Source organism: Acanthopagrus latus, chromosome 1 (genome assembly GCF_904848185.1).
Source record: "Acanthopagrus latus isolate v.2019 chromosome 1, fAcaLat1.1, whole genome shotgun sequence".
Lineage (NCBI taxonomy): Eukaryota > Metazoa > Chordata > Actinopteri > Spariformes > Sparidae > Acanthopagrus > Acanthopagrus latus.
In genome coordinates this window covers 23,784,631-23,804,019 of record NC_051039.1, presented here as the reverse complement: position 1 = coordinate 23,804,019, position 19,389 = coordinate 23,784,631, and the positions used below count along the sequence as shown (strand labels likewise).

The window sequence follows — 19,389 nt, the reverse complement described above, 5'->3', positions numbered from 1 at the left end:
CAATATTAGTTCCGGTGTTAGGTTTGAAGGGGTTCTGTAGTTCTGAAGAGACTCAGAATTGTTATATTCACAGCTTAATGAGGTAATAATACAAACAAATCTTAATTTTTTTCCTTGACTGAATAACCAAGTTGTTCTCAGAGGACAACAGAACACTGTTTGAAGAGAGAAATGTGGCAGGGTCCGCGACATGTAAACAAAGTAAAACAGTATGAAATTGTGTTGTCCGTAAAGGTCAGTTTGTTTATTCAGTTTGCTTGGACATAAAAAAGTCAGTCAATGAAGATCTCTGTCTTCTGATAAAAAAATGTCTTCCACAAACATGCGTAGTGCACCTTTAAAGATTTGTAACATCAGTGGACTTTCACAGTGTTGTGCGTAACTCTGACAAAAACCAAAAACATTTATAGTGGCAATGATGACTTCACAGATTAAAATTTAACAATGTCATGACCAAATATTTATAATATTGAGTTGAAGGCTCTACAAAGACCCAGTAGCTCTCACTGTGATAGTATGGAGACACCTTGAGGTCCTACAGGGTTATGGGTTTTGAGAGGGGAACCTACTGTACAGGTCTGTCTCGTCCAGGATCTCTGACTTGATGATTTCTTCGATCACGTCCTCCAGGGTGACAATACCCAGAACCTCGTAGAAAGGGTCTCCCTCTCCCTCATTGTTCACCCTCTGAACTATGGCCAGGTGGGATTTTCCTAGCAAAACATACATGCACAAAGACAGGTTATAAAGTTAGGGTCATATAATGATAAAGAGAGGTAAATATAGGTGAGGCGGCGATGGGGGTACAAGGGACCCAACAGGCAGGGACACACACAGGTATTTCCAATTTGATCCACATCAATTTATCACAGGAAAAATAACTGTATAGATGGTATTTTATGCTGCAAAAGGAACAATACATCACTTAAGTAAGACAGTTTTGTGGCTGTTGTAACACTGATGTTGCAGTCTGAATCACACAGAGCAGGGGACACCAAGAGCAGGTGATCTGAAGGGCTAACTGTTCTTTAAAAAAACAGGGATACAGCACATGGTAGTTCAATTGTTAGAGACTCAGACAGCCAGAGAGACAGACAGACTGACAGTCAAACACTTCTAAATTTCATCACACGGTTCCCCGCAGCCCTCCCTCCCTCCACATCTGCGTTCCCAGGACCCTCCTGTGAGCTGTACCATCTGAAAAAAAAAAAAAAAAAAAGAGAAAGAAACAAACTGCCGTGTATGCAGAGAATACTGTCAAGCAAAACGCTAAACAAATTCTTTGCCTTTTCTCAGCTTGTGATCATTTAAAAGGAATTTTCCAGAGGCCCAGGCTAATATTAGCCCCTGCAAAATGAAGTTTCCATTCCGCCCCGGCGATATTCTCACCGAGCGAAGGAACAGACCGGGCGAAGCCTCCGCTGTGTGATCAGATTGTCTCGAAATGGGCCGTTTGCATGCAGATACACCTGGGTGTAAATAATGGAGGACGTCAGTGTGCTCGTGTGCATGCACGCGTGTCAGAGTGCATGAGTGTATGGGTGCAGGTGCGCGTGTGTGCGTTTATTTTTGGAGAACACTGGTACATCACTGAGTCAGTGCTCGGATGCTGTTTCAGCTAATGTTGGCCGCTTTGGTGCAGGCTGAAAGGACCAAGGGCTGATCACCCCGAGTGTTTTATTGCACTGCAGCTCACTGCCTCCTCGCAGCACTATGACAGCGCGCTGATGTGCAGGGTACAGAGCCAGAGAGTCTGAACGTGAGAATGTTGTGAGCATCAGACGCAGAAGTGATGCTTTCAAGAAACATACTCAGGTTACACCTACATGTTTGGCAGGGTGAGATCCCCAAAGTGAGGTATGAATAATGTACACAGCAGGAATCCACCATCACAAAGAGGCTACAAATGTCCGGTCATATTCAAGTCACATTTTCATTGTGCCCAAGCCCAGTGTGTGTTAAGGTTTCTCTTCAGACGTCGGTGACATCTTAAGCATGTCTCCTTATCACTGATGGTTGGGTTTAACTAGGACAAACACAAACGGAGCCTCAGTGGGTTACGGCAATCAGGCCTCAGAAGTCCTTGAGCAAGCAATTACTATAAACTGCCCAGAGAGGGAAAAGGCAAATGGAGCGGCCAGCACAGCACAGCGAAACAGATCAATGCTCACTTCCTTCTCTTTAATGGCATCCACTCCACTCGCACGCAGGGTTTACAAACAAAGCGTCCAAATTTAGGTTTCTAGGAAAAGACTGTTGTTCCTGATGTCACCTAAATATCATAGAATTAAGTGCGACTTGAATTGAACGTCAATTAATCATGAGTATCATGACACCCTGATGTATTTGTCTTCTTATTTAAAGGAATAGTACATCTATTTGGGAAATACACAACTTCTCTCTCTCAGATTTATTTACTTATCCTTTATTTTAGCAGGTAAACTGACCAACAAAAAGAACATATATATATATATATATAGTTTGAAGAATTAGTCCACGTGAAGGGTGCAGCGATACTGAAGACAGCATTGCCCCGTTCAGACCTACACTGTGGTGTTTTTGACATGAGAGTTTAAACAGAGGGACACTGTTAGCTTGGTTTTATCCCCTATAGCTCACTAATTACGTCAACATTATGTCAGCGTAGAAAAAGGTATAAAAAGAACATGTTGTGAGAAATACAGCAATTAGCATTCAAGGGATATTCTCAAATCAATGTAAAATACAATTTACATAATGGACAAAACAACAGGAACATTTACTGTATAAGACAATTTAACCCAACAACACCACAGCCTCTACAATTTACAGTTAAATCAACAACTGTTTGATGTAGTCTGAACAAAAACTGAGCATTGCGATGATTAAATCTTTTGCAAAGATGTAGTATTCAACTATTTTTATTACTGTGTCCACGCCGCATGAATGGGAAAGACAGGTTCAGCTTTATCAGAGGAAAAGGACCAACCAATGGGAACCTGTGTCAACATATCCTCACCTTTCTGACACAAAATGAGGAGCGACCTCCGACCTTTGTGTGAGCCAACTGATTAGAGGTGGAGGACACCGCCGAGATCAACACACTATCTGCTCTGCTCTTGGAGCGGCCATGTGCTCACACACACTAAACACACAAGTGTTACAGCACAGCTCACTTGTTTGACAAGTTAACCTAATCCCATCGGGATGTTTGTCCACTTTCCATCACCTCTATCTACAGAGTGTACTCAGGGTTAACTATTAGAGATGACCCCCTGTAGGAGCTTTAACAGAGGCCACACGGGTCAACAGTTTAATAATGAGAGAGAAGAGCATGTTTAGTTAAGTTTAGTAGTGTTTCTGTAGAGTCTAAAGTGATTTGTTTCATCACTTCCAGAGAAAAGACGTCACAGGGGAAATCACACACCCACTGTTCCCTTTATACTATTCTGTAGATTTTCTATGGAAGTCACTTTGGTTATATTTAACTTGTGGCTGTTGATGTTTTGAGTAAATATGATGCTCATGGTTGTACTGCGGCTGAAATGGCAATGTTGGTCACTTGGTCGGTTGAATGAGCACTTAATCATCCAAACTTCATTTTCAAACATCCTGGAAAGTGACAAAGTTACATTTTTTAAACTGGAAGCTGTCTGACTCCCTCACCCATGGGGATGGAGGCTGTTTTCCAGGGGAAAGTTCACTGAAGTCTCGGTCCGAAGGGCTGACGGTCGCGGTGATTTATTTTCAACACAAACACTCGGTGAGTTAAAGATTTTTGCAAGTGACAGATGCTGTTTTTTGGGCAGAAATGTAACAAAGAGTTGGTAGGATGGACAGGACGACAGACAGGAGGACAGACGCTTCTCCACGTACAGCTGTGGTATTTTTTTCCACATATGAGTTGACAAAGACAGTCACAATTACTACGTTAATGTTGTTTGGTCATGTAATGTTGCATGTTGTATCAGACTGTACAATCAATACGCCCCCGCTCCGCGCCGTTGGCTTATCCATTCACACTGGTTTGGTTCGCCAATAATACGGCCCCGATACTACCTCAAGAGGTGGATCAGCGCTGGAGTGAAATTTTACCCCTCGCTGCATCTTTCACACAGAGGAGGAGGCAGAGAACTGGCACAGGATCCCTACATGCAAACGGCAGTGTGAATGGGACTACTGTTTAATGTATCAATTATCAGGTGGACTAAATTTTGTACACACATAAGGCTGCAAGTTGATGAAACCTATTAACTATGCTGATCCCCTGACTTTTTGACTGTTACCTCAAATGGATTACTTATAATGTGAAATATATTCACTTCATGGATTGCTACAAAGTTTGGGACAGATGTTCATGGCTACCACATGATGAGTCTGAATTACTACCAAGGGGTTAATTATGTTCCCAATAGGTTAGACTGTAATAACGATACTGATCAACAAAGATTGGAAGTAAAATTTATAGAGACATTCATGGTTCCCAGAGGAGGAATCCCAACAAGTAATTTCAAATAATTGCAGAGGACATCTTAACCACTATCCCTGAGAGAATGAGCAGGAAACACCATCGTTTTTTATGGTGCCATGTCCATAATTTGTAAAGTAAAAATTCCACCGTATAGTTCCTTCCATTATTCACCAAACACAGAGGTCATGTGATAATATTAGTCCTGCGAGAATCAGGAAGTCAGTGACTGAGGGTTGTATTTCTTTTTTAAGGCAACATTTTGTAACTTTTCAACCTTAAAATATCAGCTTCAGAATCACGTTGATGGTACAGTGTCATTACATACAGGTAACAGCAGGAAATGATAATTTATACATAATGTTGCGTTAAACATCTTTTAGACATCTGTTCAGACAACTGAACTAGTAAGAATTTGATTTGATTGTGACATTGGTTACACTATGTTGGCGGTTAAAATGTGTGATGACAGAGAAGGTTAGGAGCAACAAAAGACTGTTGTACTCCAGTACAGTGACAGACCATCTTTTCAGTGTATCTAAATGAGCTGCAAATGTGTGTTCATGCTTGTAACACTTAACAAAAGTTAATAAAAAAAACTTTTAAAGTCCATGAGAAATACCAGTCCTGTTGGACATGCAATCTCCGGATTTTTCTTCTCGTGCAACTCCTAACGTCAGTTCCATCAGCTTCAGCTTCACTTCAGTTCTAACTGTCAAATGTTTGCATGCTAGCATGCTAAACAAAGATGATGGACAAGGTCAATATGATCGCCTAAACATCAGCATATTAGAAACCTTGTCATTATGAGCATGCCATGTTAGCATTTAGCTCAAAGCATCACCGATCACCATCTCACAGTCACTAGCATGGCTAAACATTCTACAGCAGGATTTTGGGCAATGTTGTGTTTAGTCTAACATATGTCAGGGGTTCTAGCAATCTGACAATCTGTTAACTTTAGATCACATTTCAGACTATAGCAGATATTATGTATATTACTCATCATAGTGAGAGGAACAGACATCAGAGCTCAGAATCATTCAGTAAAAGCTAACTGTCGACCTCTCAAAACCTCACAGGGTAATACAGCATATGTTCTTACTCTAGATGCTTTAATATTTATTTGCAAATGTCTGAAGCAACGTACAAAAAGTGGACTGAAACAAAATCACACTCTCCACAGTCTGCTTGGTCAGCCGAGCAAATGATCTATAAGGTGTCAATTTACAAGTGCTGTACCCATGTTCTCCTCTTCTAGTACCATCTACAGTCTATCAAAAGTCTATTTCTGTCTCTCTCCATGTTACACACAAACACAGACACGCACACACACGTCGTCTTTCACACAGTAGCTCGACTCCACATCGTTTTGTCTCGCTGTCCCACAAGATGGGTGCATACTTTCCAGTTTCCCACAAAGACAAAATACCACGCAAGCGGCAGAAAAAATGCAGCTTCTGTCTTCCGTAAATATATTACCAGACAATGACAGCCTGTTTATTCATAGCTCCTTAGCTGCTGTTATGGCAGTGGGTTTTGTGAGGGGGGGGGTGCAGGGGGATGGAGGTAGAGCGGGAAGGCTGACCCTCTGGACCCAGTGGAGCCTGGAACTTGGAAGCAGGCCACGGGGAGAGCGTGTCCTTGCAAAGACCAGTCGTCTGGGGTCCTATAAGCCACCACTGCTGCCTGACATCTGGGGCCGTCTAGCTGGGCTGAGGCTGAATGCATGCTGGGTAGTCCAGCACACAGGCACACTGCACACATCGGGGTCGGAGGTCAATTCACTTTCAATTTCATCCATTAAGGAATCATGTTTTTTTCTCTGGCCAGAAAAGTGAAATGGTTCAGTCACTGAAAAGCTGTTTGAGTTTACATTTGTAATAGGGTGAAGTAAAGACAACACACACACACACACACACACACACACACACACACACACACACACACACACACGGACGGAGGATTATTATGTTTCCCTTAACAACAAAGCAGCCGATGACTAAGGTACCAGGAAGTGCTTAATCTCACTGAGGAGAGAGTCAGGGGCACAACATATTTGTTCACTTGTGAGCAAAATGATGAGAATGTCACAGCTCCACATCCCTGCTGATCTGAGTATGCTTTCATTTGTTTAGCTGGTTTATTATTTCTGCATTTTGTTCATTTCCTTTGAAGTGAATTCTAAAGCACATATTTGTAAAATTGATGTATTCTTTAAAAATGTTCTTAGCCTGAAAAGATCAAAATCAATATGTGCCAATAAGACAACAAATCTACAGATGCTGCTCTGTGAGGCTTCACATAGCGGTCTGAGCTAAATGCTAAACACAACATGCTCTCTGTGACGATGCCAACATGCTGGCATTAGGCAGGTACATTGTTTAACATGTTCATCATATTTGAAGCGTTAGTATGCTAATTAGCAATAAAAAGTACAGCTGAGGTTGAATGGAAGACCTTTAATTGTAAAATAAGCGACAATGTAAAATTTTGCCCTAAATTTGGCATTAGACGACATTTCACTTAACTTGAATTTCGGCCTCATGATTGTATACATACACTCAGACTTCAAGTTACTGTTCGTGAGCTCTGGTGTTGAATAATGGCCAGAATTTTTTTTGCAGAATCTTATAATGTCACCATGACCTTTGACCTTTTGGATATAAAATGTAATATCATCATCATTTCATCTTACAAGAAATGTGTGTAAAAATGTTGTAATTATCTTATAAAATTGTTGAGTGATGGCCAAAATGTGTTTTCTGAGGTCACAGTGATCTCGAAACAGTGAACAACTAAATCTAATCCGCGTCCCTTGTGTCAATGTGGAACTCTTTTGCCAGGTTTAAAGAAATTCCCTCAATGTGATCGGAGATGTTTTGTTTACAAGAATGGGATGCCATGAGGTCACTGTGACCTTGACCTTTGACCAGCAAAGCCTAATAGATGTATCCTTGAGTACTGGTGGACATTTGTGCCAAATTATGAGAAATTCCAAGTTGTTCCTGAGATATCACGTTTATAAAAATGGAACGGACAACCTGAAATCATAATGCCTCAAGACAAGGCTATTTGGTCGGAGCGGAGACATAAAAACAATGTTAGTCTGTTAGCACTACGTGCAAAGTCAGGGGATATCCAACATCAGTACGTGTCATCGTCTGGGGACCATGAATGTCTGTACAAGCTTTCATGGAATGCCCTCCAAGCACTCCAAGGTCATACTTGAGTAAAAGTAAAGACGGTGCTTTAAGTATTACTTTGATAGAATTGAAATCACCCATGTGAGTACTATAGTACTCCGTACCCATATAGTACTTGAGTCTTATCTGATGTACAAGTTAAAGTAAATGCATGTGCATATGCACATGTGCATATAGTTACATGTAAGTATATACTGTATATTATGCGTCGACCAATTACTGACCTGGCTGATATTCAACATTTTTCTGAAACAAATACATTTAAAAATGTTCAATGCAGTCTGCAATCTGCAAAATAACTAGTAACTAATCTCAAATAAGTGTAGCAGAGTAAAAGTACAATATGGAGGTATAAAGTAGCAGTATGGAAATATTCAAGTATTGCTGCTAGTGTGACTGTAAGTACAGGTCAAATCCTTAAGCATGTATAACTTTAAATGAGTAAATGTAAACTAGACTTCAGGTCCCATAATTCAGAAAGTGGCCTGTTCTCCCAGTGGTAGCTAAAGGCCTGGTTGGCAACGATTTAAAATGTGGGAAAATAATCCTTAAAAGCATAAGTCAACACAACTTTTAATGACCAGTCTGCCAAGTGTCCCCACAGCAATAAAAAACTGCGGAAAAAAATAGACTGAGGATACACCAATATTTTCAATGAGCTCATTTTTCTCAGCAAATTGACAAGTAGCACACTAAAAACACTCAAGCTCTTGATAGCAGCACTGGGGCCAAACCAACAATCATCCATCTATCTGTCTGTCTGTCTATCCATCCATCCATTCATCCGTAATCCAAAGCCAAGCCTGAGAACCTCCACTCAGGCCTTCAGAGACCGAGCCGTGTGCTCTTTTCCACCATTCCCAGCTTATTTATGGAATGCAGCTTTGTCATATTTTTCCATAGCGCAATTTTCCCCTATAAATAGGCACGTAAGGCTCGGAGAGTTGGGGTGGGAGTATGAGGGGTCAGTATCTGTTGTAGACACTCATCATTGCCCCCCTCCCTGTCCAGCTCTCCCCCTATTTTTCCAAATATTTGAGCACTGACAAATATAGTGCAATGTTAGGGTGATGGGAACCCATTGGAGAGTCTTTCTTCTAAATCTACCTCCAGTGAAAGTTTCCAGCCATTCTGACCCATTTTTCCACTGACATGGGCAAAAACCCCGATGCTGGTAACAAGTCGACTATTTAGAGCTTCATTTACATAAACATTTAGTCTGAACACATGCAGGAAAATCACATCATCATACTGTGTCTCAGACTGTATTATCAGGAGACAGAAGTGGAATGTGCTTCAGTCTGTATGTTTGTGTGTGTGAGTGTCACAAGTATTACAGATAACTAAGATAAATGAAATGCCTTGCGAGGCATTCATAATATGAATATAAACGAGGAAACATATCAATCTTGATAAGGCACTTAAAAAGGAAGCGAGGCAGCTGCTCCAGAGTGGTCTGGTAAAATTCTGAGGAAATCCTGCGAGTGACGTCACTGGAACAATTAAAGGGGTTTAAGGGATTCTTTGATTTCCTCTTAGTTGCTATTTTTTGATCTTACGCACCTGCCAATAAGCCTTTACTGTGTGCAAGACACTGTGTGGAAATTGTCCCCACTGAGGATTACAGGCCTACATTTCCCTTCAGAACTCAAACACTATATGGCACGCGTTGCATGTAGCATCAGACTTCATTAATGGGATGGCTCTTCCACATAAGAGGAGATCAGGTACCTTCTCTCTAGATGCTTTTGAAAGTATACAAAGACTAACTTTATGGAACAACTTGACTCTGAGATATCAGAATATTTAAAGAATTTTAAGAATATTAAAAACTTGAGCGAGGCAGAGTGTTCCATAACTATGCTTTCATTAATAATAGCCATAATGTTCATCAACTTTGAAACACAGGAGTTCCATGTAGTCTTTCTGAATACTGAAAGTGTTGCCGGAGCTTTGATAATTCAAGACCCCCTTGCTTCATTGGTGAAGTAGTGAGAAACTTTCTTTTCCATCGCTTTAGCCCAGGGCGGGTCTCTTCATAACAAATTCATTTGGGCCAGATTTTAAAAGCAGATACTGGAGATGGGTACATTTTTTCCAGCAGCCTATTAAAAACCCGTCTTCATTGTCAATTATATGTTTTAGGGAGTGAAAGAGACATATTTTTAGGAGAGCCGACTTGTGACTGTCTAGCCAGATGTTCTCAAAAGGTACAGTCAGAATCACAACACTTGATAAAGATTTGTGAAAGATGCCTGATCAGTACATCCTGCCTGATCGATGTTGAAGAGGAACTCTTGCAAGTTGTAATCCCTTTATGCTACATAAGAAAAGGTTTTTTCTGTGGTGGACTGATGAATTGAGGAGTCTCACACAGACTGAGGAATGAAGCTGCTCTGTAGTCTGGTGGTACGACAGCACATACTTCTGCATGTTTTGCCAGATGGCAGCAGGATGAACAGACTGTGGCTGGGGTGGGTGTTGTCTTTTAGTGTCCTTTGGGCTGTGTGCAGACATCTCACTTCAGAGATATCACTAATGCTCTGTGGATGGGTAGCAATGATGTTTTGGGTGGTTTGACTCACCCACTGCAGAGCCTTTCTGTGTCTATACAGTGCCACTTGGAGGTTGCTTCTGGGCCAGATGGGCCAACTGAATAGGTATAGGGAATAGGACAAAATTGGTCTATTGTGCCTAAAAAAGGCTGGCATGGCAACATTTGTGTCACAATGTTTGTGCTCTCCCCTTCACAACATTCTCACCAACCGCTTTAAAGCTCTGATTGTCGTTGTAGTCATTCTCTCCCAATCTATGCAGAGCAATGCTCAACCCGATGAAGAAAGAGATCCTTATGTCTTACGTCACAGCACTTAATTTCTTTGTTGACACGCAGTATAGATGTAAACAAACAGTGTTTCATAGTCTCAGGGTAGAGAGGGATGCTGGCAATTACTTTGAGTTACAGGGATGGTCTGTTACTCACGGGCGATCTAGCAAGACAGCTGGGAAACAGACACACACAGACACACAGGACACGCACACATACACAGCTCAGGCAGAGTAAAGAAGATAAAGCAAGCCAAACAGTCTTTGACAAGCAGACACACCTAATTACAGATGACAGACCGGATGCCTATTCATATTCACCATGTTCACATCTCATCCTGGCAACATTACATCTAATTTCACTGCTACCGTTTCAGTGGAGACATAAAACGGGTACACCATTTACTGCTGACACCAAATGCAAATACAAATGTATGTGAAGATACAGCGTGGAGACTAAAATGACTCCAACATGCCTTAGAGAGCCTGTTTTTAATTGTTCTGAAATCTTTGATGGATTGAGAAGTGGTAAATCATAAGCACATTGACTTTAGCACATCCAATAATCAAAATGATATTATATAATTATACATTGCAGCTTAACAGCACAAACGGAGAATGCCTTATGGCACATAAGTAAGCATTGTACTATAAAGGAGGTTATGGGAAATGTAGTCACCTGCATACAGTGAAACACACCATAAAGAAGATGAATTTCTCTGCGATTGTGGTTTCAGTTCAGTCACTGATGCTTTGGTCCTTTACCCTTGCTTGGCCTTTGGGTCAAACAATACAGTTAGCGCAATATGGACTAAACAGGGTAATGCAGAGAAATTAAGTCTGCTCACAGCTCCTAACCGTCATTAAGGGGCCTTGGTCACAAGATCACTCTGCTGCTACTAGCCAGTGGTGTTTCACTACACACACACATATACAGTACAGCCACACACACACACGCACACTGCTGGAATGACATTGTTGTTCATTCAGAGAAGCAGCTTGCTGTCGTAGCTGGCTGCGTTTGTTGTTGAAAGGTCCCCTGGGTGGAGATTCCTTTGGGCCTCAGTCATAAGGAGAGGCATCAATGGGAAACCAGTGGGGATAAATGAATGGGCCTGTGGTCAGGTGCTGCTCTGTTATGCGAGTGTTGCAACTGCTGAATGGTCAGCACATCACACAACGATGACAAGAACTGTGGGTGTTTTAAAGTAGCAAAACCCATGAAAGCAGAACTTTGTCTATTATACTCTTTAACTTTAAAGGTGCACTGTGTAGTTCTGGGGACAACATTTCTGATTTTTTTATGCCTGAATAAACTGAACAAACAAATTGTCTTTGTTTTCAAGACTGAATAAACTAACACACCTTTAAGGACACACAATTCCACATTGTTTTACTTTGCTAATATGTGGCAGACCCTGCCACCTTTCTAGCTTCAAACAGTGTTCTGGGACTATATTTTCCTCTAAGAACAGCTAGTTTATTCAGTTATGAAAAAAAATAATGTTTCTGAGTTATTATTACCTTATTAATACTGTAAATATCAAAATTCTCAGTATGAATTTCTTCTCTGAAACCACATAGTGCCCCTTTAAGATTTTGAGTCAAACAAAACTATGTTGTTGTACTTTTGATACTTGTCTGCCAGTGATCATCATTCTCCCGGAAAACATTAAATCATTTTCCATGACTCATCTTAAGCTTGGCGGCTATATGTATACACTGATTAAATAAGTTATAACTTGGGTGACTACCCAGTCTCACCCGTTCAAATGTGTTCCTCGGCCTCCTGATGTGTGGGTGGAGGCAAATGGTATCTGTGTTGCTCTTATTTGCTGAGCCACGTCTGCCTTTGAGCCAACCAGTCAAATTGGAGGGATTGATTTGAAGCCTTCATGTTTTGCTGGAAAATGCTTCACAATCTGGGAGCTAAAGAATTTCAATGTGCTTTGTTTAAAAGTGCAAGGATAATATAAATACATTTGTGAAGACACAAGTAATTTATGATACTATATGGGAAACAGTACAATAAATATCTGTTACAAATGTTTTTAAAAATACCTCAAACAACAAACTTGGCAGTGAATATCAACATGAAACAGCAATAATGTGTCACATAGAGGCGTCAATGCTGCAACCGAATCACTTGACGCACTTGTGACACAGAACGAGCGAGCTAATTAAACACCTGAAAACACACATTTTTGGCACGCAGTACTTGGAGCTTTAAAACTCATAATTAATACCTCAATAAAAACAATTAGCCGGGGCTGAAATCCTTAAAGCTAGAATGAGCTAAGTAGTCCATTAAAAAGCTCCGGTGCTTTGTGCAATAAGCTTTGAGAATGCGGGTTGTTGAGGAAAACATGAAACCTACAAGAACGTCCCGCTTCCAGTGTGGTTTTCATAAAATTAGCCATCTACACAGAATCATCAGTCTGCTGCCAATACTGATCACTGATATTATGGTAACCTGGCTGCATGAAACCTCAGAATAAGAAGAATATGAGCTTGTTTTTGCATTCCATTCCAGTCCAACTATTCAACTCTTGATATGAGTTTTAGTTACATCTCATGCACTCCCTGTATAATGGTGACTTAGTTACAGCGTTTTATTGTATATGACTGGCTGTCACCTCCATGAGCTGTGGCTCAAAGCCACATATATTGATATATTGGCATTTTAAAGGAGCAGTACCAATCAGCACTGAGAAAGAAGTCAATCTATTTGTCCATAATTTGTACTGCATAAAGTTTGTGCTAATGAAAATTCTGCAGAGTTACTGAGTGTGAATCAATAATAGATGCACTTGATGCATTTACAAGAAATGGTGTGAAATAATTCTGCGCAAACAATTCAAATCTTGACCCTACAACTCTCAAATGGCCATAAACATCAACTCCTAAGATTACTAATTAACTCACTTCCTCAAACGTGTTACGATTATTATCCTCAAAGGAAAAAAACACCCTAGAATAGAATTGCTATTCCTATGATTTTGGAAAACTGAATTTCTACCACTACTAACACAGATCGACTTAATCACGCCAAAGTATTACATGAGCACAGCAAAATCACACAATAAAACCACCATCTGCAATGGTGGCAGACTGGAGAGGAATAATAATTGGAGCTGCAGGGTCAGCTGCGGATGGGGTTATAGCTTGGAGCTTCGATCTTGGTCTGGAGGGTCAGCTGGAGCAGTGGCAGGGGCCTGCAGACCATAGTGGGGCAATACTAGCAGTCCCCCCCCCCCTTGCTGTTCACTGGGAGACACCAGAGGGAAAAGAGCAGGAATACTAAGAGAACTGAATGACCTGAAAATGCATCTGTGCATTTAAAACAAAGCTGCACAGGCCTATATCCGGTTTCTCTCTTATTGAGTGAGAGATGGAGTGCTAAAACAATGTATTCCCACTGCTTTTCCCCAGTTTATGTTTGACCGTGTACTTTTTTGTGACCGACTGAGTCACAGTTGTCATGTGGTTGTCATACAACCACACGCGCTTTATGTAAAAGTAGAGACAATAATGACCCCAAAACTACCAGAGAGAAAGTTTCAGCATTAACAAGTGATTACAGTACCTGTTGTGTGAGAGGGTTGGTATCATAAATACCTCTGATAATGCCTAACTGCACTACTTCCCAGAAGCATCTTGAACACCTGTATGTAGCCTAAAAGATTTTCTTAGGTAGCCAATATTCATAACCAGCAAGCGACATAAAATAACATCGATACAAAGTTTAGAATTTTAAAAACTAATTTATTGGGCTATATATCTGTGCCGTGACCCATGCCCCTCCTAAGTTTTGTGGAAATCTGTTCTGTAGTTTTTGTGTAATCCTGCTGACCCACCAACCATAAAACAACAGGACAAAGGGTGAAAACATAACCTCCTTGGCGTAAATAATAATATATATGGTACAGCAACCATGTTGACATGAAAGAAAAGGTAAACGCAAGTTTAATTAACAACAATTAATTAAGGATCCGTTCCATTTAGTGTAGCGGGGACTTTCTAGCTTTCTAACATGTACAATAGCCGCACCTTGACCTGAGTGGAACAGAATCATAATCAGTATCACTGGTGTGTTTACCCTACTGTTTGGTGTCAAAATGGCTGCTGTAAAAAAGAACACAAAGTTAAGATACCAGAAAAAGCGGTACAGGACATGGGTCATTCAAATGGGAGAAAAATTAATCAAATGAAGACCCTTTTGTAACGCCTGTAACGTCAGTTATTTGCAGGAAAGTAGAAAGTGTTACTTTACATTCAAACACTACTACATGATAAATATATGTATATATAATATATATCATGTAATATATATATATTACATATATCATGTAATATAGAGATGTTTACGTTATCACTTGAGCTCTGTTTAGGTGGATTACTTCCTTTAAAGCAGCATTATGTAGAAACAGGAATTTTGTGTGGTTTGGTGCCCCCTACAGTTTCTGAGTGCAACACCACTGTCCTAAAAACAAATCCCAGGTCTGTAACAAAGTCCTAGATGTAATGTAAGTGCTGAATACAAACAAAACTCGTTGCGTCATAACAATGTTATGTGTTGAAAACTTGTATGTTGAAATAAACATGTATGTAACGCTGTGATCTGACCCTCTCACTGAGGTCACACAGTGCAGAAACAAGTGATAGGAGGGAGGAGAGGCTGAGAGAGAGACACCGTCCACCCTGTTACAAGACACTGTGCCATCAACGTGTTTCTGAAGCTGTTAGTTTGAGGTCAAAAAGTTAGAGTTGCTTTAATATTACATGTGAAGTGTGGGGAAATGAAATGATCACCAGCACTTCAGGGCCCATTGGCTTTTGCATACAAGTGACTCATGCCAATTTCTCAGAAACTTTAAAGCGGTGTGAGCATTTTCCAAATGTCCCCCAAAATGACTGATTCATTGACCACAGACATCTAAAACCCACAAATACCTGATTCATGAAGACTCATGTAAGAATAAGTATTACATGTGGAATCTCAATCATTTTTGTTGTTCTATTCATTAGCATTGATGAGTTTTACATGAGCTGCTGAAGTCTCAGAGAAGTAGGCTCCATCAGCTGATTGTAAAAAGCGCCGGTGTCTTTCGGGCCTGTGAAGGGCCCGTCTTGGGCTTTTCCTCCTGCCAGCAAATGGAGAGACGGACAGTGTGCCTGGTGTTATCAATGAAGCCAGCCTCTTGGCTCTCCAAAAAGTGCAGCTTGGAAGGCGTCCATGGCAGGGCATTAGGCCTGGAGGTTTGTGTCGTTTGTAATTTATAACACTGAGGGAAATGGGCAAGAGGACAATATGGAGAGAAGAGGGAGAGAGGGAATGTGGGAGGAGGGGGATGGGACTTGAGGCACAAGCAAGTGGCTCTGCTTCCCTGAGTGTGCTGCACAGAGCCTGGTTACTAGGCTGACCAAGCTGGAGGGCTTTCTGTCCCTCTCTGAGGCACAGCTCTGAATGGGCCTTATTTTCCCCTTTACTCAAGTCAAAGTTAGACTGAGACGACATAAAGATATAGGCGTGCATACATACGTATGCATAACTGCAAATGCAGGGAGAATTAACTGTGGGAGGGAAAGATTTGGTTTGGTTTGAGCTTGGTTTGAAAAATAAATGACATATGGACAGACCCTTCACTGTACGAAGCCCGATAGTGTTCATCAGAGACACAGGGAATGTCAAAGAGAAACCAGTAAATCAAAACGGACGACTTTCATGAAGTGAAGTTATTACTGCTGCACTGTACCTCTGGAGCTTGATAGCTTAACCGACGTGACAGACTGCTACAGTGAGGGAAATGAGCTCAGCATTTTCAGAGAGCGAGAGAGAGAGGGAGAGATGTACGGATCTGCACATTTTTTTTTTTTAGCTTCTGGTAATAAGACAAGACGATCACTGCAGCACATCATCATCATCATCTTCCTCCAAATCAGCACACAGCAGCACTAATAGCAGCAATTTCCCTTCATTTTATAAGAATGACATAACGCACAACACCCAAATTACCTCGATCATATCTTTAAGACATAACTGTGGTCAAAGCAAACATCTCAGTGACGTTTTCCTCTTATCAGAGACCGAAAGAACATGGCTTTTTACAAGCCTGAATACAAATACAGAATGTGATCATTGCTCATCTTTTTTATTTTTTCGAATTATTTTTAAATATCCTTAATTGAATGTAGAAAACAAAGAGAACATACGTTTAATGTTTGACTTCATTAACTTTAGTAACACATTTAAAAGAAGTCAGGACAGGGGCAACAAAAGACTGGGAAAGTTGAGGAACATTCCACAGGTAAACAGGTTGATTGGTAGCAGGTGATAGTATCATGAATGGGTTTGAAAGGAACATCTTTGAGAGACTCAGTCTTTCATAAGCAAGGATGGTGCGAGGTTCCCCACTTTGATTGTACGTATCTGATGGCCAGACTGGGTTCTAACAAAAAAATTAGAAATGGTGCCCAGGTCAGGAGGAGGTTTGGTCACATTGATTGACAAGTTGTTTAAGACAGTGTAAAAATAAGTGATATTAAGTGATGACTGATAAAATCTGATGGGCCTATACATCCTGTTAAGTGCTGCTGTTTGTTGTTTATGTGTAAACGCTTTAAACACAATTTGTTACTTCCAAGGCGGCAAACATTCGTGCTCTTTTAGCTAGCTAACAACGGAGGACGTAATGCAAACTTGACATCAGGGAAGTTAAAAAACGATGCATTACCCTGCAGGGAAATCAAAGGAATGGCGGCATTTTGATTTAGTCGTCGATGCAGTGAATAACAAAGCAGTTGGTTATGTGAAGCGTAAATCTTGTGGGAACTGGCAATTCAGCCTTGCAGCGACATGTGGGCAGAGGATGCAGGATGCTCCAGAATGCGGCCCGAGCCACACGCCCTATCTTGGGAGCGCTTTGTAAACACTTGTCCGTAAAACACAGCTTCTTTACAAATTATTGCATTCTATTTTTGATAACGTTTCACACAACAGCCCAACTTTTTTGACGGCAGAGCTCATCACTCTGAATGGGCGTGTAATTAAGAATGCAGTAAAAGCTAAAAAAGCACAAAAACATGAATGTAGTCTTGAATCGGATGGACCCAAGACAGCCGCTCATCTTGCCTTCAGGGGCAGATCTCTCGCTAGCAAATTAAAACTAGATTTCAGACAGATTTAACTTTGAACTAAAATTGCAGCTTCTCGCGATGTGGATATTGCACCAGGCCAGATTGCAAATTCCATTACATTCCTAATGACTCCCAAAACAGTTTGGATGCTGTACAAAAACAGAATGCAATAATTTGGGAAGAATTTGTAAAGAATTGTCTCAATCCCATTCAAAACAACATTCATGTTTTGGGCTTTTTGGCTTTGGGAGAAGGTTTTTGACATTCACAGTCGATTGATTGACCTTTAATTTTCCTTTTATTGCATTCTTCACAACATTTTCATTCAAAGTCATGCAATATGCCATCAAACTCTTGATTGCCTTGGACCATTCAAGTAACACTTCAGATAGCAACAAGTGTCCCAAACCAAGAGCTAAAGGTGTAATGTGATGATCGACATGGACAACTCAGAGATCTTTCACTTTAAAATGTTAAAAGAATGCAGTTGATGAAGAATGCAATGAAGCATTAACCTTCTCCACTACAAGCATATAAGGTTTTCCTCAGTCTCAGTCGGATGTTTTGGTGACAGCTTTCCTATCATGTCAATTATGAGGTCTAAATAATGTGCACCAAACACCTTGGCCCTTCCAAAAGAATACAAAACACACACACACAGGTCTCTGTTTTGGGAAACAGCTTATTAAAAGGAACGTGGGGGTGTTTGCATTCTGGATTGCGTAATAACAAATTTTCCTCAGTAGTGCATGGCTACAGATCCTTGGCAACATGTGCTGGAAGCAGACTCAGCTCCTTAACTACATCCACAACACAAAACTCAAAGCCTTTCTCTAGAAAACAGCCACCATCAGAGGCCAATGAGTGAAGTTATGAAGTAGAAATGATGGGCACTGACATCTACCACTATAATGTAAAACAAATAACTACAAGCCTTTGAAATCTGCACTATATAAGTAGATATTTTGAGACAATACATTACAGTGTTAGCACTTCTGTGGAAGAAAAACTGATCAAAACAGACCTTAGCAATACAGAAAGACCACTTCATCTGTTAAGTGCCTCCTACTCACGTCCTTGGTACAACACGTGACCCATTCTTCACAGGCTCTATCATAGTAGATATTCATAGCAGCCCATTGTCCCTCTACATCACATAAATGTGCCAGACAGACGCGACGAGGCAAGATCACAGAGAATCAGATCAAAAGTCTTCTATGAAAGACCTTCACACCATTTGCTTTTCAAAGTGAGGTTTCACAACATGACATCTTCAAGGCAACAGGGACCTTGTCATGATTTTGTTTGTTTTTTTTTTTTTTAGCACATTCTATTTTCTATCGCACCTTCTGTTGGTTGCAGACAGGTTTGCCAACTGGGGTGAATTTGCAGGCTAAAGCATTTTCTAACTAATGCCAAATATACAAGAGCAGGCTAACACCCACACAGGTGTTTGTTTGGTGAACAACCAAAGCAGGATTTGTAGCACAGATAATGGCAGAGCCTATCTGAAGACATAACCTCACGCAAAAACAAAACACTTTACCTCCTCACCTTAGGATATCCACCTCTGAGCAGCAAATCCGAAGCGGTGCAGACACACTGTGCCGGTGTTTTTGTGTTAAATACGTAGTAGCAAATAAATGTAAAGTTAAAGTCATAATGCCAGATCAGACAGGCTTTGGGAATGCACTGCGCCTGGATTCACACTCCTCAACTGTTGTACTAATCGGGTCTTAAAAGCCTACACTCCATGTTGTACCAGAATCTGAA

The 19,389-nt window shown here is 40.8% G+C and overlaps 1 protein-coding gene across 1 annotated transcript in view; it reads right to left on the bottom strand.

Annotated features, from left to right (window-relative positions):
- The window catches only part of cnnm2b (cyclin and CBS domain divalent metal cation transport mediator 2b), a 43,247-nt gene that overhangs the window by 13,106 nt on the left and 10,752 nt on the right, over positions 1–19,389 (bottom strand). Inside the window, exon 2 of the mRNA XM_037114930.1 lies at positions 570–713. Coding sequence (XP_036970825.1) covers positions 570–713 — 144 coding nt within the window. The remainder of the gene's footprint in view (positions 1–569; positions 714–19,389) is intronic.